The following is a 25,444-nucleotide window of genomic DNA, read 5'->3' on the forward strand; positions in this document are numbered from 1 at the left end:
CAGTAGGGTAGGACGGTAGGAGGCTGAGAGGTTTTGGGCTCCCCAAGCAGACCGGCACTTTCTGAGGCAGAGATAAGAGTCACTTGAGAGGTGTGGGCTGCATCATTCCAACGCACCACGGTCAGAAGAGGAACCGGTTTGAGGTTTGGCCCATTAGCTCAGCTTCTGCACATTGTTAAATGCAGGGTCCTACACACAGCTGGTGTGCACCCAGACAAGCTGCTCTGTGGCCCCTTTCTCTTCCCTCCTGGCCTGTGTCCCTCAGCTGACAGGGGCTCTTAGGCATGGAGGAGGGTGGGATGTCATGAAGCCAGTGTGGGTCGTCATCCTTGGGTGGATCCTGCTGGTGCCCAGGGTAGGGACTGCCCAGAGAGGACCCCCAGAAGAGGCATCCTTCTACTACGGAACCTTTCCACCAGGTATGTCCGCCCCTCCGCTATTCTGTCTGTCCATCCACCCGTCAGTCTCTATTTGTCTTCCTACCTCGGCTGACTTGCCAAAGAACTGGAATTGGGTGCTCTGGTAGGATGGGGAAAAAACATCCAGGTGAACGCTCTAAATTTCCTGGTAGAGAGGCAGAGGTCCAGGTGGGGGTGGGGTAGGATGTCCATCCGTGTGCTTGTGCCATGCTGGGAATCCAACGTAAAGCCTTGGTCATGCTAGGCAAGCACTTTGGCACTGAGCTATATCCCCAACCCAGAAATGTTTTGAAAGTTACTAGAGGGGCCGGAGAGATAGTGGTTAAGAGCACTGGCTGCTCTTCCAGAGGTCCTGAGTTCAATTCCCAGCAACCGCAAGGTGGCTCACAACCATCTGTAATGGGATCCAATGCTCTCTTCTGGTGTGTCTGAAGAGTGCAACAGAGTTCTCATATACATAAAATAAATCTTTAAAAAAGAAAAAAAGAAAGTTACTAGAATTAGAATTTATCAGTTAAGAGTGCTTAGTGCTCTTATAGAGGCGTGGGGTTCAGTTCCCAGCATCCGCATCCATCTGGTGACTCATAAGTGCCTGGATTTCCAACTCCAAAGGATCCAGGCCTTCTTCTGACCTCTTCAGACACCCGTATTCACCAGCCTTCCCACCCAATACCCCCCCAAACATCAGTACACAAATTGATAGAAAATAAAGATGTAAACCAAGTCACCAATATCTACAATGTGTGCTGTTATTGCACCCAAAAATGTTTTTAATTCTGTATCTTCCTTTTCCCTGTCCCCTAAATTCCTATTCCAGGGAGTTGGGGCAGGTCACAGGGTGCCCTGAGCCTGGGCAGCATAGTTAGAGCTCCCAAGGTAGGTGAGGTTGGAGCAGTCCGGGGTCTGCTGTGGGGTCTCTCTCTCTACAGGCTTCTCCTGGGGCGTGGGCAGTTCTGCCTACCAGACAGAAGATGCATGGGACCAGGATGGGAAAGGGCCCAGCATCTGGGACACCTTCACACATGGCAGAAAGGGACAGGTACTAGGGGGTGACACAGCAGACTCAGCCTGTGACAGCTACTATAAACTTCAGGTGAGTGAAGGAGGCTGTGTGCACCGTCCTGTCTGAGAGGTGGGGAGTGGGGTACAGGGGCATCTCACTGACAATATCAACCTGAAGTTCTGCTAAACCACCCTGTACCCAGGGCAGCCCAAGAAGGTGGGGCAGTGGTAGCTGAGGCTGGGAGTGCCAGAATGTAGGAAGAAGAAAGACAGGTGAAAAGGGCCTGCAATCAGGTGCCAAAAAGCCCAATGACTTGGTCCCAGAGCCTGCAGGAGGGCACGGGGCAGCTCAGATCCCCTGTTCTCCAAGTTTATTGACAACTTTGCATGGACTTCTGTCTGTGAGTACATTGCCAGTGTGGAGCAGGAACTCATAGTGTAGCCATTCTAGAGGACACCACTCCACTTGGAATTCCAGATATGGGTGATCCTTGAGGCCCCCAAGACTTGTCTCCCCTCCCTCATAGCCCAGGTGGCCTAGCCCTGCTCCCCACCCTGTCTACACAGGAGGACATTGCCCTGCTGAAGGAACTACAAGTCAGCCACTACCAATTTTCCCTGTCTTGGCCCAGGCTCCTGCCCACGGGGATCAGAGGTGAGTGACAACAGCCCCTCCCTAGGCTCTGTGGGGATCAGGGTCAGGTGAGGGTGACCAGCCCACAAGCATGGGCTCAGCAGGTAACTGAGCTCCGGGCATACCAATGACATTCTTCTCTGCTCAAGACACTGGGCTGCAGGTGCTTCAGCCTGCAGAAGGCCAGGAATGTTGTACCCCAGAAGAAAGGCCAAGTTCTGCTTCACTTACAGCTGAACAGGTGAACAAGAATGAAATCAAATTCTACAGCGACTTTATTGACGCCCTTCTGAGGAGCAACATCACCCCCATTGTGACCTTGTACCACCGGGAACTGCCACAGGTGAGGGGTTGGTTCAGTCTGATGTAAGGACCGACAGTGTTCAAAAAATCGGGCAGAGCCTGGAGTCCGACTCTGGACAGAAAGATGTGGTGAGTAATTGTCTTAGCTTATTTGTACTGCTCTGACAGAATGCCACAGCCCGGTGAAGTTAAAAGCATTATTAGCTTGTCTCAGTTCTGCAGTCCAAGGTCAGGGTGCCAAAAGTATCCATGAACTAGGGACTGACTGGCCGGTGCTTCCAAAATGGTGTCTTGAACACTGTGTCCTCTAGGCGGCGCTGTGTCCCCACAAGGCAGAGACGAAGGGGAGAAAGGAATGAATTAGCTATGTCATTTTACAGGATCCTATTCATGATGGGGCTGGAGAGACGGTTCATTGGACCGTCCTCAGCACCCACATAAAAAGACAGGCAGGGTAGATAGAATGGTCCGGTCACGGAATGATAAAAGATGAGGATTTCTGAGTGGGAGGGGCTTCCTGTGGGGCGTTACTGGAGACTGGAGGCGTGGCCTGAGACCACCGGCTGCAAGCAAAGGCAACTGGAAACTGGGTTGGGGAGCTAATAAAGGCTTATTAGCTGGGGCAGAGGACACAACAGGTTTGCAGTTTTTCACTATTGTCTTCTGCCATAGAGGTTTTATTGCCTCACACTAATAGCAGAGGCTCCAGGGAGTTCCCTGACTTCAGCAAGACGCTCCAACTCCTCCCCAGCGCTTTCCTACAAGCGCCAAGCCCCCGGCTGTCACAATGAGTAGTCTAGACGTTCCCCAGTATCACATTCATCCTGGACCCACCCACGCAGACCTCAAGCTTCTCAAGCTTGCTAAGTACTTGGAGATGACCTGAAAAAAAAATTTTTTTTTTTTTTTTGACACAGGGTTTCAAAAAATCCTGGCTGGAACTCACTTTGTGTACTAGGCTGGCCTCAAACTCAGAGATCTGCCTGCCTCTGCCTCTTGAATGCTAGATTAAAGGCGTGCACCACCACTGCCTGGCTACCCTGAGTTTCTGATCCTCCTACCCTCACCTCCTGAGCGCTAGGGTGGGAGGCATGTGCCTATGCCTGGTTTACATCTTTAGTATTCCGATCTGTCAGCTTCCTCCTAAGCAGGCTTTCCCAGCTTCCTCTGATCCCTCCAGTTAGGCATAAAGGACGCTCCCTGGCAGCAGACTGTGCCCACCTCCCCTACATCTCTGCTCCCATTCTTGTATTATAATCACCCACGCTTTACGCAGACACTTCACCAATCTACTCCATGGTCTCCCCAGGGTACCAGCTTCTCTCTCTGTTGACAGACGCTCCAGGTGACATATGGTGGGTGGCAGAATGTGAGTATGACCCGATACTTCAGGGACTATGCTGACCTGTGTTTTGAGGTCTTTGGGGACCGAGTGAAGCATTGGCTCACGTTCAGTGATCCTCGGGTAAGTAGGGCCTCTTCTTCAGATGGGGAGACAGGGATGTCCCCTGCATTCTCTTACGATCCTGGGGTCTCCATTTCTGTCTCCACAGACAATGGTGGAAAAGGTCTATGAGACTGGTCTCCACACTCCAGGCCTGAGGCTCCAGGGTACTGGCCTGTACATGGCCGCGCACCATATCATTAAGGTGAGCCAGATCCTTCTGGGGCGAAGGGTGGGCTCCAGGGTGGGAAGGAGGCGTTCAGAGAAGGTGCTTAGCTACGCTGAAGGCTGAGGGAGGGTAGAGACAGTGGGTTGCTTACAAGACACTGTAGGTTGGTGTCTATATGTAGATGAGGGCTGGCATAAATTAGGTCAAGGTCCATGATTGGGCGGTAAAAAGGAAGGCAGGGACAAAGCTTTTGTAAGGAGGGAGAGAAGGGGAACCAGAAGAAGAATCAAGGAGTTGGAGAAGAGTGACTTAGATCTGGGAGGTCTTAAATGGTCCTAGGTAGTTAGGTATATTTCTTAAGGGATGGCTTTCTATAGGTCAATTTATCGTTTTTTTTTAAAGATTTTATTTCTTTATTATATATAAGTACACTGTAGCTGTCTTCACACACACCAGAAGAGGGCATCGGATCTCATTACAGATGGTTGTGAGCCACCATGTGGTTGCTGGGAATTGAACTCAGGACCTCTGGAAGAGTAGTCGGGTGCTCTTAACCACTGAGTCATCTCTCCAGCCCATCAATTTATCTTATCTACATGGACAGGTTTTTTTTTTTTTTTTTTCTTTTTTCTTTTTTTTTTCTTTCGGGGCTGGGGACCCGAACCCAGGACCTTTTTGCGCCTTCCTAGGCAAGCTCTACCACTGAGCAAATCCCCAACCCACATGGACAGTTTTTTTTTTTTTTTGATTCTTTTTTTTGGAGCTGGGGACCGAACCCGTTCCCTTGCGCTTCCTAGGTAAGCGCTCTACCACTGAGCTAAATCCCCAGCCCCACATGGACAGTTTTTATCTTTATCATTTGGCTCTGAGTTTATGGTGTGGACATTCTGTGGGGTGTAAAATTTACTAAGTAAATCTGAGATAAAGCCATTGTTAAATTACAAGTTTCTGGAGTTTTGAATTTGTTGAGCTTGTTGGAATGTGGGCAGAGAGCCGCTGGGAGAGATTCTAACCAGAGATGAATTAAGGTTGGTTCCATATGGTTTTCCGGTGCCAGAACTAACTCTAGGGAGCAGCGCGGCAAAGTGCCTCGCTGGAACGGCTCAAGAACTGCCTGGGTCAGAGAGTACTTGGGGGCAGCACGGAGCTGCTGAGATAAATTACTGTTAGTTCTATGAGGCCCTACAGTGCTGGCATTAGAGTGGGATGAAAGGCACCAACTTTTTAATATTTACCACAACACACACGAGTGAAGATAAAGATACAGGAGTGATGTTGGGGATGCCAAGCCTGAAGGAACTTGTCCCAGTGGACACTTGGCTGGCACGATAACATCCTCTGGCAGGAAGGGCAGACTATGGTGACACAGTAACCTGCACTCATGCCTGGGAAAAGACTCGTGTAAAAGGACTTACTTTTTATAAAATTGACTGGAGATTGTTTTTAAAGGCTGATTTTTTAAGGAATTTTTTGAAATACTCATATTTACGTATATGGGTGTCCTGCCTGCATATATGTAAATGCACCACGTGCATGCAGTGCTCTCATAGGCCAAGAAGAGGGAGTTGGATCCCCTGGGATGAGTTATGAGCCACTATATGGGTGCTGGGAACTGAACCTGGGTCCTCTGTGAGAGTTGCCAGTGCTCTTAACTGCTGAGCCAGCCTCTGACTTAAGAGTTCTTTAAGTAGGGCTGGAGAGATGGGTCAGTGGTTAAGAGCACCCGACTACTCTTCCAGAGGTCCTGAGTTCAATTCCCAGCAACCACATGGTGGCTCACAACCATCTGTAATGAGATCCAATGTCCTCTTCTGGTGTATCTGAAGTACTATACTATATAAGTACAGTGTACTTATATAGAATAAATGAATAAATCTTAAAAAAAAAAGAGTTCTTTAAGTAAACAGTTAGAGGGCAGAGCAATCCGTGTAAGAGCGATATGAACAGTTAGGCTTTTGATACTGTTTCTGACAGGATTAGGGCCAGCTTGAGCCTGCAGAGCATGGCTCCGGCAGGCCTTGTCCTTCCCCCCTTCCCTCTGCCTTGCTACAAACCATTAGATTACATTCCTAAACCAGCTTCCAAGGTCTGTTCCCTTACACAGTCTTTCCTCCTCCTGAGGCTGACTACCAAGGCCCAGAGATCTAAGCATAAAGTCCAGCAATCAAAATCCCCCTTTGGCTCACCTAATTAATACGCCCAATTAAAATTAAGCACCTCGTCCTAACACGGGGTTTCCCATTTTACCTTTATAAACTGCCATTTTCCTGTGTGCCACACCTTTGACCTCTCTGTCCAGAGGCAGTCCTTTGTCCTGCCCCGCTTCCCTGGTTCTCTTCCCCTTCTCTCATCCCGTCTCTTGTACTTGTCTCTCTCTTTTTTTAAACGTTTATTTATTTATTATGTGTAAGTACACTGTAGCTGTCCTCAGATACACCAAAAGGGGGCATCAGATCCCATTACAGATGGTTGTGAGCCACCATGTGGTTGCTGGGATTTGAACTCAGGACCTCTAGAAGAACAGTCAGTGCTCTCAACCACTGAGCCATCTCACCAGCCCCTGTACTCGTCTCTTATTCCCTACCCTTTGCTCCTCTGGGGCAAATAAATGTCCTTTGTGCTGAGAACCTGGTCTTGGGGCTCCTGAGCATACTCTTACTAACAGTGTGTGCAATGTTCCATATCACTGGTCCTGTTTCTCTAGTCACTGACGAGCTAGTTAAATGATAAGTATAGGAACTGATGAAATAGCCCAGTCTGTAACAGGCTTGCTGTGTGAGCAAGAGGACCAGAGTTCAATCCCTGGAACCTAGGTAAAAAGCTGGGTGTCTTAGTTAGGGTTACTGTTTGTCTTAGTCACTGTCCTATTGCTGTGAAGAGACACCATGACCACAGGGACTCTTATAAAGGAAGAGCATTTAACTGAGGGTTTGCTTAAAGTTTTAGAGGTTTAATTTATCATGGCAGGGAGCATGGGAGCTGGCATGGATCTGGAGACGTAGTTGAGAGCTACATCCAGATCGAGAGAGAGAGAGAGAGAGAGAGAGAGAGAGAGAGAGAGAGAGAGAGAGAGAGAGAGAAAACAAAAGGAGAGAGAAAAAGGGAAAGGGAAGGGAGAAAAGGAAGGAGGGGGTAGAGGAAAAAGGAGAGAAGGGAGGAATGGGGAGAGGAAAGAGATACATGTACACTAGAGCCCACTGCTAGTGACACACTTCCTCCAACAAGGCTACTCCATTCTAACTGTAACAGAGTTCCACTCCCTGGTGACTAAACATTCAAATATGAGCCATGGGGAGGTGGGCATTCTTAGTCAAAGCACTACACTATTGCTGATCTAAAACACCAGGACCAAGAGCAACTTGAGGAGGAAAGGGTTTATTTCACTTACAGGTATATATGTATACACACATATATACATGTATGTATTCACACACACACACACACACACACACACACACACCACACAACAATTCCTCATCAAAAGTAGTGAAGTCAGGAACCTTGGAGGCAGGAGCTGATGCAGAGGCCACGGAGGAGTGCTATTTACTGGCTTGCTCCCCATGGCTTGTTCAGCCTGCTTTTTTTTTTTTTTTTTTTTTTTTTTTTAAGATTTATTTATTTTGTGTATGTGAGTACACTGTAGCCACACTGTAGCTGCCTTCAGACACCCTACAAGGGGGCATCGGATTCCATTACAGGTGGTTGTGAGCCATCCTATGGGTACTAGGAATTGAACTCAGGACCCCTGGAAGAGCAGTTAGTGCTCTTAAATGCTGAACCATCTCTCTAGCCCTTAGCCTGGTTTCTTACAGAACCTAGGATCACCACCCCAGGGGTGTGACCCCACTGGGCCTGCTCTCCTCTCTAGCCCTTAGCCTGGTTTCTTACAGAACCTAGGATCACCACCCCAGGGGTGTGACCCCACTGGGCCTGCTCTCCCTCATCAATCACTAATTAAGAAAATGCCTTACAGGCTTACCTAAACCAGCTCTTATGGAAATCTTTTCTCAATTGAGTTTCTTTCCTCTTTGGTGACACCAACTTGGGTCAAGTTGACAGAAAACTAGCCAGGACACTGGGTGTGGTGAAGTATACTTGTAACACTAGGGCTGTGGAGGCTGACACAAGGAGGATTCTTGGAGCTTGCCAGCTGGAATCCAGCCTACCGGGAGACCGAGGTGGATGGCTCATAAGGAGCAACACGCAAGACTAACCCCTGACATATACACGCATGTGCACCTGCATGTTTAAGTGTGCACTTACACACATGCTCAAAGCAGAAAGAGAAGGCTGAGAAATAAAGGCTTTCTGGGAGTGACAAGTAATCCTTGCAACCGTTGCAGCCTGAAATATTTCGGTTTTCACAAGAATGAGTCTCAAACTTCAGCAAATGTCAGACACAACAGTTTTTTGTTTGTTTGTTTGTTTTGGAGCTGGGGACCGAACCCAGGGCCTTGCGCTTGCTAGGCAAGCGCTCTACCACTGAGCTAAATCCCCAACCCCACAACACAGGTTTAAACACTGATTGCAGTTGGACTTGGGGGTAACACCCATGTGCTCCAACATTGAAGAAGGTGGAGCCGGGAGGATTAAGAGTTCAAATCCAGCTTTCAGTACATGGCAAGTGTGAGGACAGTCAAGGTTCCATGAGACCTTGCCTCGGAACAAACAATCCACACAGGTTGCTGGGCCCTGCTCAGAGCTTGCTTCGGCAGGTCCTCGGGAGGGGCCTCATGAGCTCAGACTTCCAAGTCCTCAGCGGCAGCACTGCTGCCTTTTCAGACCTACATGAACCCGTTAGAGACAGGAACCGATGGGCTAGGGGACAGCTCAGTGGGAAGAGCACTTATTTGGCACGGGCAAAACCCAGGCTTTAGTCCTGCGGTGGGGTGCGGTAGCAATAACACTAAGCACACAAAGTGACTTCTGCCACATTTAGAAGACGCTTCCTCAACAGTACAGGGGAAGCAGTGTCTCTGGAAGTCAGAGGGAGGGAGCCTATGGCCGTTGAGTCTGGATTCAAGAACATGGGAAGTTTGAAGTTGGAGTGCTAGAGTTTGGAAGGCAGAAAGGCCACTCCCTGGCGAGCAAGATGGCTCAGCAGATGGGGAGAGACTTGCTGCTAAGACTGACTTGAATTCAATTCCTGATATGATGGAAGGGGAGAATCTATTCCTGCAAGTTGTCCTCTGCCGCCACACATACACAGACAGACGGAAGGAAGAAGGAAACGAATGGAGGAGAGCAATGGAGGAGCTGGGTCCATTCATGGATTTCTTCTTTCAGGCACACGCCCAAGCCTGGCATTCTTATAACAACACATGGCGCAGTAAACAGCACGGTGAGTGGGGACCCTCGGGCTCAGACCAGTCCCAGAGGAGCCAGCCATGTCCTGCCTCTCCCTACCCTGACTTCCTTCCTTTAAGGCCTAGTGGGGATTTCACTGGACTGTGACTGGGGGGAACCCATGGACATCCACAACCCCGACGATCTCGAGGCTGCTGAGCGATACCTACAGTTCTGTCTTGGTTGGTTTGCCAACCCTATTTATGCTGGTGACTACCCCCAAGTCATGAAGGACCACATTGGTGAGCTGAGTCACGTTGTTTTTAAACTTCTTTTGGCATGTATGTTCATGTATGTGTGTTCAGGTGTGCATACACACATATGCATGTGGAAATCACAGGACAATCTCCTTAGTTGGTCTTCAGTCATCAACCACCTTGTTTTTTGAGACAGGGTCTCTCACTGGGGTGGAGCTTGTCCAGTAGGCAGAACTAACTGGCCAGTGAGCCATAGGAACCCACCTTTCCAGTGCTGAGTGTGTGTGTGTGTGTGTGTGTGTGTGTGTGTGTGTGTGTGTTCATGCCAAGGCGCAAGCATGGAAGTCCTAGAGTTGGGGTCCAGGGGATGACCTCAGGTTGACAGGTTTGCACATCAAACATCTTTATCTGCTGAGCCGTCCCAATAGCCCACACTCAGGTTTTTCCTTTTGTAAACAAGGGGCTGGGGAGTCAGGCAAGCTTTTACCAATAGAGCTATTTCCACAGCCCTGAACTTTTAAAAACTGTATGCATTCATTAGGCTGTGTGATGTTCTGGTACGTGTACACTGATGTCTACATCAGGTTAAACAGATGTTGTTCATCATTGCTTTATGAGGAACTCTTAAGCCCCCTTCTTATCTGCAGGCAAATGCATAGCCGGAGTCCCCTGCTCCTATTAACAGTGACCCCACAGTCCCTCATGGGCCTCTGGAGCAGCAACCGGAGGCCTAATTCTAGGTGCTCTTCTGCCCCCAAAATGAGAGCAAACAGGGGAGCGGGGGGAGCTGTTTTTCTGTGTCTGTCTTTCTTCAGCATCCTTAGTTACCAGAAAAATGCCAATTAAAACAGCTCTGAGAGTCCATCTCACTTAAAATCAAAATGGCTATCAAGAAATCAGAGATCAGCTAGGACTTGGGAGAGGAGAGCCTTCATTCACTGCTGACAGGAGTAAAAACTGGTACAGCCACTATAGAAATCAGTGTGCTTCCCTCAAAAACAAGACAAAATTTAAAAACAACTAAAAATAGAGCCAGAGAGATGGCTCAGTGAGTAAACGTACTTTCTACCCAAACTTGACCTAAAAATGAACTCAATTTCCCAGGACATACATGGCGGGAGGAGAGAACAGATTCCTTCCGGTTGTCTTCTGACTTACACACTGTTGCCATAGCACCCCCAAATGTAAATAAGGACCACTAGACGCTAGCCGTATATCATCTCTAGGCAACAGAGACACACTACAGACACACTTAGATACTCATGTTTATTACTGCTGTCTTCCCAATAGCCAGAAAATGGGACCAACCTAGATATCCATCAACAGATGAATAACAGAAGTGTGGTATATGTACACACTGGAATTTCATTTGGCCATTAAAAAGAGAAGTCATGACTCTTGTAGTTAATATAAGTCAGAATTAGAAAGACGAACAGGCATGTTCTCTCTCAAAGGAATAATTTAAGTGGTGCATGTGTGTGTGTGTGTGTGTGTGTGTGTGTGTGTGTGTGTGTGTTTACTGGGATACTTCAAGAACAGAGGAAGAGACTTCTTTTTTCTCTTTCTTTTGTTTTTTCAAAACAGGATTTCTCTGTGTAATAGCCCTGCCTGTCCTGGAACTCTCTTTGTAGACCAGGCTGGCCTCAATTCACAAAGATCCACCTGTCTCTGCCTTCCAAGTGCCTTCCAAGGCACCATCAGGCCCAGGAACAGAGGGAGAGCCCTTAAAGGAACAGGAAGTGAAAGTAAAAGAGAACACCGGGAAGGAAGAGGGGACTGACTGGGAAAGAGGACAATAAGGCCAAAGTACAACACACACACACACACACACACACACACACACACACACACACACGCACACGTTCACACGTACATAAAAGCCATCATGGAACCCATTACTTTGTATGCTAACTTAAAACAATTTCCAACCTTCAGCATGACTAGATTTAGCCATATTTAGTAAATGTTTTTAGTAAAAAAAAACAGTGCTCAGTGGTTTTTCTAGTTACTGAATTTGACTGACATCAATAATTTGCTGATGTTTTAAAATATTAATAGTGCAAACCTTTTATTTCTTTAATCACAGCCAACAATCTCCTTGCAAATGATTTTTTTAATTTTTTTAACTTATCTTATGTATACTATACACTATACACTGTCGCTATCCTCAGACACACCAGAAGAGGGCATCAGATGTCATTACAGATGGTTGTGAGCCACCATATGGTTGCTGGGAATTGAACTCAGGACCTCTGGAAGAGCTGTCAGTGCTCTTAACCACTGAGTCATCTCTCCAGCTCACCCCTCCCCCATGAATGATTTTGTTGTCCTATTAGATCAGTGCTTGTTTGCCAGTGTATGTAGTTAAAGCTATCATCAGTGGCCTGCATCTTTTATTCTGTAAACATACTTCTAGGTCCTCTTTCCATTCTGGCATAGAAAGTGCAGCCTCATTTGTAGTAATAGCTATACACCATGGTACTGATAGTCATTCAACTGTAATTATTACTTTAGGAGCCGTTACAGTGTTATATTCTGTGTGTGTGAATGTTTTGTTTGTATGTATCTTTGTGTACCATATGCATGCATAGCATCTCCGTAGACCAGAAATGGGTATTGGATCCTCTGGAACTGGAGTTACAGATGTATGTGAGCCACCATGTAGGTGCCAGGAACTGGCAATAAGTATTCTTAGCTACTGAGCCGTCCATCTCTCTAGCTTCTATTGTTAGTACTGTGGTGCTGGTGATCAGACACAGGGCCTTGTGCATGCTGTATCCTCAGTTTTCTGCCATTTCTTTAGCCACCCCCTTGGCAATAAAATCTGAGTTGTTTCCAACCTTTTGCCACTCAGCTTACAGTGACGACACCAAATGTAGATGCGGGCAAAGTACTAGGTAACGAGGTTTGGAGCTTGTGAGTTAAGAAGTGTACCTTTGCAGTCCTAGTGGAGGGCAAAATGGCCAGAGTAGAACTTGTCACAGGTTAGACTGTCAGCAATGTATGAACACGCCTGTGACTCTCCCTACCACCGATGGCCTTCCAGTTTCCTTCTAGAAGGAGCCACAGGCCAATTTTCCAATGTGAGGAACAAGATAACCCTGCTTTCCCTCAGGTAGCTAGGAGCTATCCATATACCACTCACTGAGCAATGAGCAAAAATATTTCATTCTTTGGCTGTTAGGGGTCAAATCCAGGGCCCTGTACACACTTGTCAAGTTCTCTACTACTAAGCTACACTCCTACCACAAACAGTAAGCAATCTAAATTTAGAAAAAATTTAATAGAGCCTGGAGAGGTGGTTCAACAGTTAAGAACACCTGATCGGGGTTGGGGATTTAGCTCAGTGGTAGAGCCCTTGCCTAGGAAGCACAAGGTCCTGGGTTTGGTCCCCAGCTCCGAAAAAAAAAGAAAAAAAAACAAAAACACCTGATCGTCTTCCAGAGGACCGGGTTCAGTTCCCAGCACTCACAGAGGCAGCACATAACCATCTGTTAATCCAGCTCCAGGGGATCCAACACCTGCTTCTGACCTCTGCAGGCACTGCACTCATGTAGATGCACGCACACGTGCGCACACACACACACACACACACACACACACACACACACCTGTGTAGCCCTGGAACTCAATTTCTCAATTTGTAGACCAGGCTGGCCTTGAACTTACAGGCATCCTGAGTGTTGGGATTCAAGGTATGTGCCACAATGCCTGGCTTTTAAAATAGATCTTTAAAAATTAAATTCTGAGCTGGAGAGATGGCTCAGTGGTTAAGAGCACTGACTGCTCTTCCAGAGGTCCTGAGTTCAATTCTCAGCAACCACATGGTGGCTCACAATCATCTGTAATGGGATCCGATGCCCTCTTCTTGTGTGTCTGAAGACAGTGACAGTGTACTCACATACACAAAATAAATAAATCTTTAAAAAAATTAAATTCGGGGGGGGGATTAAATTCTTTAGATAGTGTTGAAATATCACAATCCCGGTTTGAAAGGCTAAGGGTGTAATTTTTGTGTATCTGGATTCTTTAAAGCTCAGCCTTTTTGTTTTGTTTATGCTTTTTCAAGACAGGTTTTCTCTGTGTATCCCTGACTTTCCTGGAACTTACACTGTACACCGGGCTGACCTTGAATTCAGAGATCCACTTGCCTTTGGCTCCCAAGTGCTGGGGTTAAAGGTCTGCACCATCGCCTGGCTTAAAGCTCAGCTTAAAAAAAAAAAAAGATTTATTTTATGTGTTTGAGTATTTGCCCGCATGTATGTATGTGCACTGTGTGTGTTCCTCATGCCTCTGGATGCCAGAAGATGGTATTGAACCCCTAGAACTAGAGTTATGGCCGGTTGTGAGCTGCAACATGAGTGCTGAAAACTGAACCTGGGTCCCCTGCAAGAGCAGTCAGAGCTCTGGACCATTTAAGCTGGAGAGCTTAACCACCACTGGGAACGGCAAATGACTGTAAGAAATAAGACTTGCTTAAATCCTCACGTTCTCTCCTGTCAGGAACAAAGAGCGCCGAGCAAGGCCTGGAGATGTCGAGGTTGCCCACGTTCTCTCTGCAGGAGAAGAGCTACCTTAAAGGCACATCTGACTTCCTGGGACTGGGCCATTTTACCACTCGGTACATCACTCAAAGGAAATATCCCTCCCACCAGGGGCCCAGCTACCAGAATGACCGTGACTTAATAGAGCTTGTGGACCCCAACTGGCCAGAAATAGGATCTCCATGGCTCTATTCTGTGCCGTGGGGATTCAGGAGGCTTCTCAACTTTGCCCAGGTACTTATGGCATCGAGTCATGTAAGACCTTCAGACCTGAATTTAGTCTCTCCCAGACACTCAGGTGACTACATACAAAAACTGAGAAAACTCTAGGTAGAGAGACACAAGACTGCAAGCCCAGCCTTGGGACATGGGCTGCAGGAAGATCAGGAATTCAGTATTTACCTCTACATACTGCATACTGAGCTCAGGGCCAGACCGAACTGCAGGAAACTCTACCTCAAACAAAGAAACAAACAAAAACATCTGGCAACAACAGCATGAAAGTTAACGAGCCAAGAAAACTCAGTCTTGCACCTCACAGCAACTAAACGTAGGCCTTGCAGACTGCTGCTTACATAAACTACTTCCAACAACAGTTGTAAATCTGACACTTAATCTTTAAGTATGTATTTATTTTTACTTAGTGTATATGAGCATTTGCCTGAAAATATGTATGTGCAGCACAAAGGTGTCTGGTACCCATAGAGGTTAGAGGAGGGGATCCCCTGAAACTAGTTACAGATGGCTGTCAGCTGCCTGCCATGTTTGTGCTGGGAACTGGAAAGTAGCCATCTCCATAGCGCCTTGGTCTACATTTCTAAGTTGACTCTTGGACAGTTTTACACATGTATGTGATGCATTTTGATCATATCTACTTTCCATTATCTGTCCTTCCCTCCCCTCTTGCCGCTAACCCCCTTCTTCTAACAAATGTGCTTCCTACTTTCACGTCTTTGTGTGTGTGTATGTGGGCGTGCACGCACGGCCCACTGAGGTTAGCTGGGGTTGCTTACCAGCATATGGTGAGAGGTTATTTACAGAACAGCTAAGCACTGGGTATACCGGTGAGGAAAATAACTGCTCTTCTTTCAGGATATTTAGCTGTTTTAAGTCCCATCTAATTTGAAAGGGAATTTGTGGGAAAGAATAAGACGTGGAGGGCGTTTTCCCCAAACAAGGCCCCGTTATTGAGAACTAGTCTTTCATATCAGCTCACTAGTCTATATTCATCAATCAACATGTCGCCTGACACCTACTAAGAGCTAACATGCACTTCATTAGAATATGGCAGCCAAGTGATCCCGAAGAGCACCTGTAAGTCAGGGGCTTGGTGTTTATTCCCGTCTCACTTTCAGACTCAGTACGGTGACCCTCCTATATACGTGACAGAAAGTGGAGCACCCCAAAATTTACACTGCACTCAGTTCTGCGATGAGTGGAGAATTCAGTACCTTAAAGGATACATCAATGAAATGTTAAAAGGTGAGGTAAAACTAAGATTTGCTTCACACGTTTTTCTATTTAGACAAAATTCAGTCTATCATCTACCATATAAAACCTGCTTCTAAATCTCATAGAAACAACTTGATACTATTTATACTTCTAACAAATGAAAACATATTAAGAATGGAGTCATTTTTCTTCACAGCTATAAAAGATGGTGTGGATATAAAAGGGTATACTTCCCGGTCTCTGTTGGATAAGTTTGAATGGGAGAAAGGCTATGCAGATAAATATGGATTCTACTATGTTGAGTTCAATGTGAGAAACAAGCCGCGGTATCCCAAGGCTTCTGTTCAGTATTACAAGGAGATTATCACAGCCAACGGGTTTCCAAACCCACAAGAGGTAAGGTGGTACCCATGACACTTGTTCTGTTCTCGAACTAAAGATTAAGATGAACCATACGTCTCCTTTCTTTCAAGGAAGGGGTGGGGAACATGGCACCATACCCCCTACAACCTCTGCTTAGATGGAGTAAACATACCTCAAAACCCAGTCCCTTCCAGAGCAACAGGGTGACAAGGATCCTATCTGAGCTAGTTCTAGTGAACCAAACCAGTAACGATGTCAATGGCCTTCTGGGCTGTTGTAGCCAGGAATTGTCCAGTGCTTTACATATGACAGACAAGGCTTCCACCACTGAGCGCCAGCTCCAAATGTTGCCTTCCCCTACCCAACCCTTTGGGGTTTTACTCACATCTAGAATATATTCAAACAATAAGACTAGCAAAGATGAATTAGATGGCAATTCTGACGAATTAAAAATATTACCCTGGGGGTTGGGGATTTAGCTCAGTGGTAGAGCGCTTGCCTAGCAAGCGCAAGGCCCTGGGTTCAGTCCTCAGCTCCAGAAAAAAACAAAACAAACAAAACAAAAACAAAAATTTACAAACAAATCTGACTGGCTTGCTAGAATTGGTTCAGAGTGAGCCAAGTGGGTCTAGAAGTGAACAGTGACCACATCCCTGGTGTTCACTCTCAGTACTAGAAAGCAGTATATAGATCTTGGGGTGTAGCTCAGAGCCCACTTCAGCTACATAGCCAGTTTGTGGCCAGAGACAATGTGATAGTCTCAAAAAAAAAAAATAAATAAAATAAATAAATGTCCAAACTGTGGGTAAATGTAGGAATGTGTTTGTCTTGGTGGAACTGATGAGCTGGTCAACTTTTGGCTAAGCCTGGAACAAATCATGGAAATTTTGTAAAAAAAAAAGTGCCTCGTTTATTCTAAAGACAATTTTAAGCATAGGAAAATAGTAAGGCCAACTTACTTATCAAGTGGGTTTTTATTAGGTGGAAAGTTGGCATCTCAAAGCCTTGGAAACTTGCTCCATCAACAACCAGATGCTTGCCACAGGTGAGGATTCTTATCTTTGATAATGATGTAATATTACATATGATGGCATTACCAAAAGTCTCAAGATGATCTACCTAAAATCAATATTCCCAACCATTTATGATTAAAAATATCTTTTTCCTTAATGTTAATTTCTGTCTTATAAGAATTTTTAAAATTTTATTTTTGGGTAGTAGGGCTAATAAAAGCCAGGCTTTTGAATATACCAAGCAAGATAAACTTCCAGCCTATACAGCACTTTAAATTATCCATCCACCCACTCACCCATCCACTCATCCACCCATTCATTCATCCATCCATCCACCCACCCACCCACTCATCCACCCATCCATCCACTCCTCCACCCACTCACCTACCCACCCACTCACCCATCCATCCATCCCCCCAACCCAACTCACTCACCTACCCACCCACTCACCCACCCATCCATCCACCCACCTAAGCACCCACTCACCTACTTACCCACCCATCCATCCATCCACCCACCCACTCACCAACCCATCCATCCATCCATCCATCTACCCACCCACCATCATCCACCCACCCACCCACTCACCAACCCATCCATCCATCCATCCATACTGAGCCCAGACTAACATGGGCAAAAGACTGTACCTCAAAATTAGGTAAACAAAAGCATGCAAACACCCGGGAAATGAGGACAGCTATTGTGTGTGCTCATGCATAGGTCAGAGGACAAGCTAGCGTAATACTCAGGAACTTGAACCACCTCTGTAGAGAACAAGTCTCTCACTGGCCTGGAGCCTATCACTCAGTCTAGACTGGCTAGCCAGCAAGTTCTGGGCTCCTGTCTATTCCCCTAGCCCTGGGTTACAAGTACACTGCACCTCACCATTTTATCATCTTTATGTGGGTTCCAGAGGTCAAACAAGACAATGCTTTACTGACAGAGCTATGCCTCCCTTCCCAAGAATGAACTCTGTTTTTTGTCCTTTTGAATTATACTGTAAACTCATGTGCCTACCACCTTTGTTAAAATGGGCTTGTGGAAGAGTCACCCATTATCAACCAAAATAAAGAAAAGCAAAAGCAGGTCTTATACTAATTAAGCAAGTCATTTTCTGTGTGTGATATTGCTAGTGATTGAACCCAGAGCTTCAAAAACACTAAGTGCTCTACTACTGAGCTATATCCCTACTTTTTCAAAAAAATTTTAGTTTACTGCTAGAATATATATGCATGTATGTATATATGCATGTATGTATGTATATATGCATGTATGTATATATGCATGTATGTATGTATATATGCATGTATGTGAGGCATTCAGAGGACACCTCTGTGGTATTGGTTCTCTCCTTTCATCTTTACAAGGGTTCTAGGGATTGAACTCAGATCATCAGGATTGGGTGGCGTCTTTACCCACTAAGCCATCTTATCAGCCCTACTTAAATTTTTTTTCTTTTTATATGAATTGGTGTTTTGCCTGTATGTATGTCTGGGTATCATGTTCATGTTTGATACCCAAAGAAGACAGAAGATGGTGTCCAATTCCCTGGAATTTGAGTTACAGTGATGAGCTATCATGTGGTTGCTGGGAATCAAACATGGGTTCTCTGGGACAGTAGCCAGTGCTCTGGACCGCTGAGCCATCCCTTTTTGAGACAAGCTCTCATTAACTTGCCTGGGATGGCTTTAAGCTCAACAGCTCGCATAGGTCTTGAACTTGTGTTCCTCTCGATCCTGCCTCCCAAAGCTAGGATAGAGGTTTGTAAGAGATCCTCAATAAAGAACTACTCAGTACTCCCTAAAAATATTACAGTGTTACTTTACACCTTAGAGATGACAGCAGTAAACCAAGTACTGTTGTCCTCACCCTCTCAAAAAGTCTATTTGTCCTTGATTTATTTTTATGTGCACTCATGTTTTGGCTGCACGTGTGTCAGTGTGAGTGTGTCAGAACCCCTGGGACTATAGTTCCAGACAGTTGTGAGCTCCCATGTCAATGTTGGGGTTTGAACTGGGGTCTTCTAGAACAACAGCCAGTACTCCTAACCACTGAGCCATTTCTCCAGTCCCTTGTTTATTTTCCAGCCAGGGTTTCTCTATGTAGCCCTGGCTATCCTGGAACTCTGTAGAACAGGCTAGCCTCAAACTCAGAGATCTCCCAAGTGCTCCAAAGGCATACTTTCTTATGCAGTAGGTTCTACAAGGATCCAAAATACAGAATCCCACCAATGTTTCTGAAACCCATTTTTCTGCATAAGTGCAATCAAAGAAATATACTTCCTGTCTTGTTTTGTTTTTTAAAGATTTATTTCATGTATGTGAGTACACTGTCACTGTCTTTGGACAGAACAGAAGAGGGCATCAGATTCCATTAGAGAGATCATTATGGTTGTGAGCCACTATGTGGTTGCTGGGAACCGAACTCAGGTCCTTTGGAAGAGCGTCAGTGCTCTTAACCACTGAGCCATCTCTCCAGCCTTACTTCTTGTTTTAATATGGTTCTTTAATGTGGGGTCATGGTCAAAGCAGGTGGTGCAGAAACCCCCTCAACCTTGGTACAGCAGCATCCCCACACTCATAAATTATACCTAGGCCATAGTCTACAGATTATAAACCACACATAGTTCAAATCAAAGCAATGCAACAAGGCTGTAATGACTTGCTGACTAGCCTTGCTGGGCTGCCTGAGAACACACCCATGCCTGCTTACTTCAGTTACCAGGGTGCTCAGCAGACAAATCAAAGTCAGTCACATGAGGGTCTTACATTGCATTGGTGAATATAATAGGTAGCTCTTAAAGATTAAAACGCACAACAATTATCAAATAGTTAAACATTTTAGTGAACCATTGTGTTAACAAAGAAGTGTTAGAATTACCATTAGAAACATGAATATGTGAGATATAAGTATATAGAGAATAAAAAACTCAAAAAGCTACAAGTGTTTCCAAGAGATTTTTTCTTTCCTTTTTGAGACCGGGTTTCTCTGTGTAGCTGTGGCTTTTCTGGAACATGCTCTGTAGACCAGGTTGCCTCTGCCTCCTCAGCGCTGGGATTAAAGGTGTGCACTACCACGCCCAGTCCAACAGAGTATTATTTCCCCAGTAAAAACCTAGAGAACCCAGGTAATATGGGTGCTAATAGTTTGAAATTAATGCAATGCTAGCAAAAACATTAACCATACTCAAGTTTAAGAAAATACCAAAGTTAGGCCCCCCAGATTTTCTGTGACATTTTCAGCGCTCATGTAGGTTTAGTGTGATGGTAAGGATTCTCAAAAGCCGTGTGCATGCCAAGTGAACACGCTGTCTTTGTCCCATGGTCCCAAAACTCCATTTCGAAATAACGTTTGATTCACAGGTTCACTTTTACAACAAATGAGAAAAGTTAGAAACGCAGTGGCCCATCTCCTTTAGCTTTTGCTTCAAAACAAAGCTCACTTCCGGTGGGCTCTCTGTCCGTTCCAGAGCCCTTGCTTAGGCGCATGCACGTGGCTTCAGAGATTGTGGTCCCTACCGTCTTCGTCCTCTCCATCCTCATTGCTGCCCTGCTGCTGACACTTCTCCTCAGGAGCCACAGCTGAGACGTGATCTCATCCCCACCTCCATCTGTCAGAGCATCTTCAGGATGGCCCTTCTCTTCTGCTTCAGAGTTCATGTGATGGCTATTTCTTAGGCTCTGAAAATTAACTCACTCTTTCCCCACTTTGTGTTTTGTGCTGGGATTTAAGAATAAGAAAATAAAAATAAGCATAAATAAAATGAAAGTAACCTGCAGTCTCAACTCTCTTCAAGTCAGAGTTAATATTTTGCTACCTATCTCATTTTTCAAAATTAGGAACATAATGTACAGTTTTATAGCTTGACAACTTTTCACTTATGTGGATGTACAAATGGCTGTCACTGAGCACTGGCCCCTCTGATGGACATCACAATCTAAAATCCTTTCAGGCTGCAGACTATTAGCTAGGCAGGTGGGCAGCAAGTGGACAGGGTATGTGCCTCCTGAGGGAGAGCATGAGTGACAGCCACTGCACGGTGGCCAGCAAAGAGACTCTGCAACACCACACTATGTTTTTGTTTTAATTTAAAGTAAAGCCAGGTGCGGCCGTGCATGCCTTTGACACCAGCCCTCCAGAGACAGAGGGGTAGAGAGGCAGAGCTCTGTGAGCTCAGGGTTAGACTGATCTGTATAGTGAGCTCCAGGACTACACAGATCCTGTCAAAACAAAAATCCAAAACACTAAAGTTCATTTCATTTTATTTTTTTTTAAAGATTTATTTAATTCATATGAGTACACTGTCACTGTCTTCAGACACACACCAGAAGAGGGCACCAAGATCCCATTACAGATGGTTGTGAGCCACCATGTGGTTGCTGGGAATTGAACTCTCTGGAAGAGCAGTCAGTGCTCTTAACCACTGAGCCATCTCTTCAGTCCTCGTTTTATTTTTTACCTATGATAAAATTGACCTCCATTTATTAGAGGGCAAATGAAGCTTAAGGGCGAAATGAAAGATCAGGCATTTTACTAATTATTTAATTGTTTATTGTTGTTTATGAAACAAAACAAAAACCCAAAAACAACAACAAAAAGAGGCCTGATTGGCAGGGTAGTGCATACCTTTAATTCCAGGTGGATCTCTGTGAGTTCCAGGCCAGATAGGGCTACACAGTGAGACCTTGTCTCAGAAACAAATCAAAACAAAAAACCGAAAGATTTTCTATCAATCATTTGAGCTAATAACAACTCAAAGTAAGATGATTTTATTTTCTAGGTTTATAGAGACAGGATTTCTCTGTGTACCTCTGGCTGTCCTAGAACTCTCTCTGTAGACCAGGCTGGCCTGAAATTCAGAGATCCATCCACCTGTCTCTGCATCCTGAGTGTTGAGACTAACAGATGTACAACCACTGCTCAGCGGTGCTTGGTTTTGATTTTAAAAATCAAGTATTTTTTTTTTTAAAAGGTGTTTATATTTAGGGCTCAAAGAAATTTGGCTGAGGAAAACTTTATTAACAACACTTTGCTTTTCACATCAAGTTGAGGGTCTGTTTACAATTTTTTCTTTTAGAAATGATTTTGAAGTCAAACTCTACAGATTAAAAATTTCTTTGATTCTAGAGTTCAGTAGACCTATTAAGTGGCCAACAAAAGGTAAGAAGGCCTTGGAGACTTGCACAGTAAAGTAACAACCAGATAGGTCATGTGGGGATGACTGGTGAGCAGTTATTCCTGACAATGTAAAACATCCAAAACACAAGGTACTCAGCACAACATACCTGAGGAAGGATACGCACAGGACTCTCAGCGCCCCTTACTTGAAGTGCACCTGGCTGCAGGTAACCATGTTAATGAAGGCAGCCCTTTCTTCCAGACTACCATTCAGTGTCAACTCAGAAAACTCTGTTAAGAAGAAAGGCAATGAGGCCAGTCAGAACACTCCACTGACTTCACCACAATATATCAGTTGAGGAGTGTGGATGGCACCTGACTTCCCCTTGGAAAGAATCTGCTTGGCAAAACTCACCTGGGGCAATTATTTATACAACACACCCTCCTGAAGTTTTACGCTTTGATCAAACAACTTAACATTCGAAGCAAAGTAAAAACAAAACCAACCAACCAACCAACCAACCAACCAACCAACCAAGGGCTACCTTCTCTTGGGAACCAATTACATTAATTTTCGTGTTACCACTTAAGGCTCAACAAGTGTCTTTTCTTAATCATGTTATAACAATTTTAGAGAAGAAATTCTTAGGATTTACAGCCTCCCCGCCCCCTTTATGGTTTTTAAAGACAGGGTTTCTCTGTGTAGCCTTGACTGTCCTCAAACTCACAAGAGATCCACTTGTCTCTTCCTCCCAAGTACTGGAATGAAAAGTGTGTGCCACTATCACCAGGCATCACCCTACAGCTAAATGTAACCTCATTTTTCTACCTTCTCAAAGAACAACCACTGTGCTTCAAGGAAATAGGCCAGTCAGCATTTAGAGGGACTGTGTGTACTTCCTTAGTGATTTTTCATGTTTTTACCATCACTGCTGTCATTTGTGAAGCACCCACTCATTGGTGGATTGCCCTCTGGTGGACACTTGAGTTTTTACCCCATTACTTCCACATATTATTCTCCCTTATTCTCTGTTCCCATGGCAACTGAAAGTATGTTCCTTCTTTGTCTCCCTGTTTTTGATGTCAACTGTTTTACTTAGGGGCAGAAGAACCATTAGATATATTGAAAGTTAGGTTTGACTTAAGTCCAATGAAAACCATCTAAGCTCTATTTGTCTAATATTGGTGAGGATGAGACTGTCTCATGTAAGCTAGGCTGGCCTTAATTTAAACTCACTATGTAATCAAGGACGACCTGAACTTCTGAGATCTAGCTGTTAACTTTACTTAAAAAAGGAAGGAAGGAAGGAAGGAAGGAAGGAAGGAAGGAAGGAAGGAAGGAAGGAAAGAGAAAAAAGAAGGAAGGAAGGAGGAAGGAAGGAATCTCACTCCGTAGTTTAGGCTAACCTAGAGTCTTGAAACTCATATGTAACCCAGGTTTACACACCTGACTTCATTGCTACTGTTAGTGTCCCCAAGTCCCATCTCAGTGCTGGCAGAAGTCAAGGTGCATGTAGGCAAGTCCTCAACCACTGAGTTAAATCCCTAATCTCGGCTTTCCTTTTGAGCCAGTTTTCAGGCCTCAGGACTCTGAGCTCCTTGTTCTCCTGCTTCCACCTCAAACTCTGGGATTACAAGCATGGCCCAACACACCAGCTTCCAAGCACTTTTTATTTTTGAGATGATCTCTGAGTCTCCTTTTGGGTAAACTTCATAATTCTCCCACTGAGTTTTTTAAGTGTGTGTGTGCATGCACATGTATGCATGCTCTGGTTTTTGAGATGGGATCTCCATGTGTACCCCTGGCTGTTCTGGAACTTGTTTTGTAGTCAAGGCTGGCCTCAAACTTAGAGATCCATCTGCCTCAAGTAATCTCAAAGACTTTCTTATAGTATACTAGGACATTTTCCTCTTCTCAACACATGCTATAAATGTGATTTTCTAGTTTACTATGCCTGCTGCTTGGCCGTTGAACTTTTTTTTTTTTTTTGTTATACAGAAATGTTTCTTTTTTATATACCTGGAATCAAAAATTTTTTATTATGTTAAAAATTGTGTGTGCATGTTTAAGTACATCACTATATGAAGGTGCCCATAAAGACCAAAGAGGGCACTGAATCTTCTGCAACCAAAGTTATAGGTAGCTTTGAATTGCCTGATGTGGGTGATAGGAACTGAACCCAAGTATTCTGCAAGATCACCTCTGAACCATCTCTTTAACCCCTACAGAGCTGATTTTTAATCCCTTTTAGATTTTAAGTTTTATATCATACTTAAAATACATGGCATGGGGACTAGAGATGGCTCAGCGGACAAGAGCACTGGCTGCTTTTCTAGGGGTTCTGAGTTCAACTCTCAGCAATCACATGGTGGCTCACAACCATCTGTAATGGGACCCAATGCCCTTTGGTTATGTCTGAAGAGAGAGACAGTGTACTTATATACATAAACTAAATAAATACGTCTGAAAACCAAACCAAACAAACCACATATCATGATTTTAACTGATAGCTTCTAGAAAAATTCTTTCAGTTTAATGATTTCAGCATTTTTATCTATCTGTGACAGACAGAATCACCCAGGAAATAGGAGTGGGCGTGGGGGGGGCTATCGTCTTAATTGTGCTAACTGAAGTGTGAAGACTTGCCCGGTATGCACAGACCACCATCCCTGGGTCAGGCACTCTGGGCGGCTTTAGAGTGGGGAGATAGGCTGACACATGCACTGCCTTCTTCTGCTGACTCAGGAATTTCTACCAATCGCTACTCCAGCTCCTCCTGCTTTGACCTCCTTACCACGGTGGGCGGTGATCTGGGAGATGAAAAGAACCACTGACCCTTCAGTTGCTCTTGTCAGAGTATTTTATCACAGTAACAGGAAAAGAAACTAAGATACAAATTAGTACCAAAAGTAGTGGGAATGATATGGTGACAGGGCCAAGTAGTGGTAGAGATGTGTTGTTGGTGTTAATTTCAAACCATTAGAATCTAGAATCATCTGGGAGATGGGCATCTGAGCGTGACTTCGAAAGATTACCTTGTGTTAAGTGCTATGGGAGGAGCCATCCTAATTACGAAGAGGACCACTCCCTGCATGGTGTAAGTGAAGGACGGGGCCTCAGCGCCATGCGCTCATCTACTGCTCTCTGCTTCTTGAGTGTGAATACAGCACAACTGCCTCCTTGTCTTAACCTCCTGATGCCTTGACTTCCCTATGAGCCAATGTAAACCTTTTTTCCCTTAAGTTCCTTTCATTAGGGTATTTTATCAGAGCAAAATGAAAGAATTTTTTTTGATAATAAGACAGTATCAAATAGAATACAAAACTATTTATATTTCTATCAGTGGCTGATTAAGGAATATGAAATCTACTGTCACTAAAATCTTTGTAACGTTCAATGTGGTCACTTAAGGCCCATATGAATAAGATGACATCATAAT

The 25,444-nt window shown here is 45.0% G+C and overlaps 2 protein-coding genes across 2 annotated transcripts in view; one reads left to right on the forward strand and one right to left on the reverse strand.

The window, feature by feature from the left end:
- The first annotated feature begins 304 nt into the window (after window positions 1–304).
- On the forward strand, window positions 305–20,648 carry Lctl (lactase like). Its single transcript, XM_032910446.1, has 13 exons — window positions 305–419; window positions 1,349–1,512; window positions 1,989–2,076; window positions 2,289–2,398; window positions 3,695–3,823; window positions 3,912–4,007; window positions 9,258–9,312; window positions 9,398–9,559; window positions 14,018–14,292; window positions 15,414–15,540; window positions 15,707–15,906; window positions 16,855–16,918; window positions 20,356–20,648. The coding sequence occupies exons 1-13, from the start codon at window positions 305–307 to the stop codon at window positions 20,469–20,471; spliced, it is 1,701 nt and encodes a 566-aa protein (XP_032766337.1). The 3' UTR covers window positions 20,472–20,648.
- Window positions 20,649–22,177: 1,529 nt separating this feature from the next.
- Zwilch (zwilch kinetochore protein) overlaps window positions 22,178–25,444 on the reverse strand; it is a 29,470-nt gene continuing 26,203 nt past the window's right edge. Inside the window, exon 18 of the mRNA XM_032910447.1 lies at window positions 22,178–22,295. Coding sequence (XP_032766338.1) covers window positions 22,207–22,295 — 89 coding nt within the window. The 3' untranslated portion in view covers window positions 22,178–22,206. The remainder of the gene's footprint in view (window positions 22,296–25,444) is intronic.

Source organism: Rattus rattus, chromosome 8 (assembly GCF_011064425.1).
Source record: "Rattus rattus isolate New Zealand chromosome 8, Rrattus_CSIRO_v1, whole genome shotgun sequence".
Lineage (NCBI taxonomy): Eukaryota > Metazoa > Chordata > Mammalia > Rodentia > Muridae > Rattus > Rattus rattus.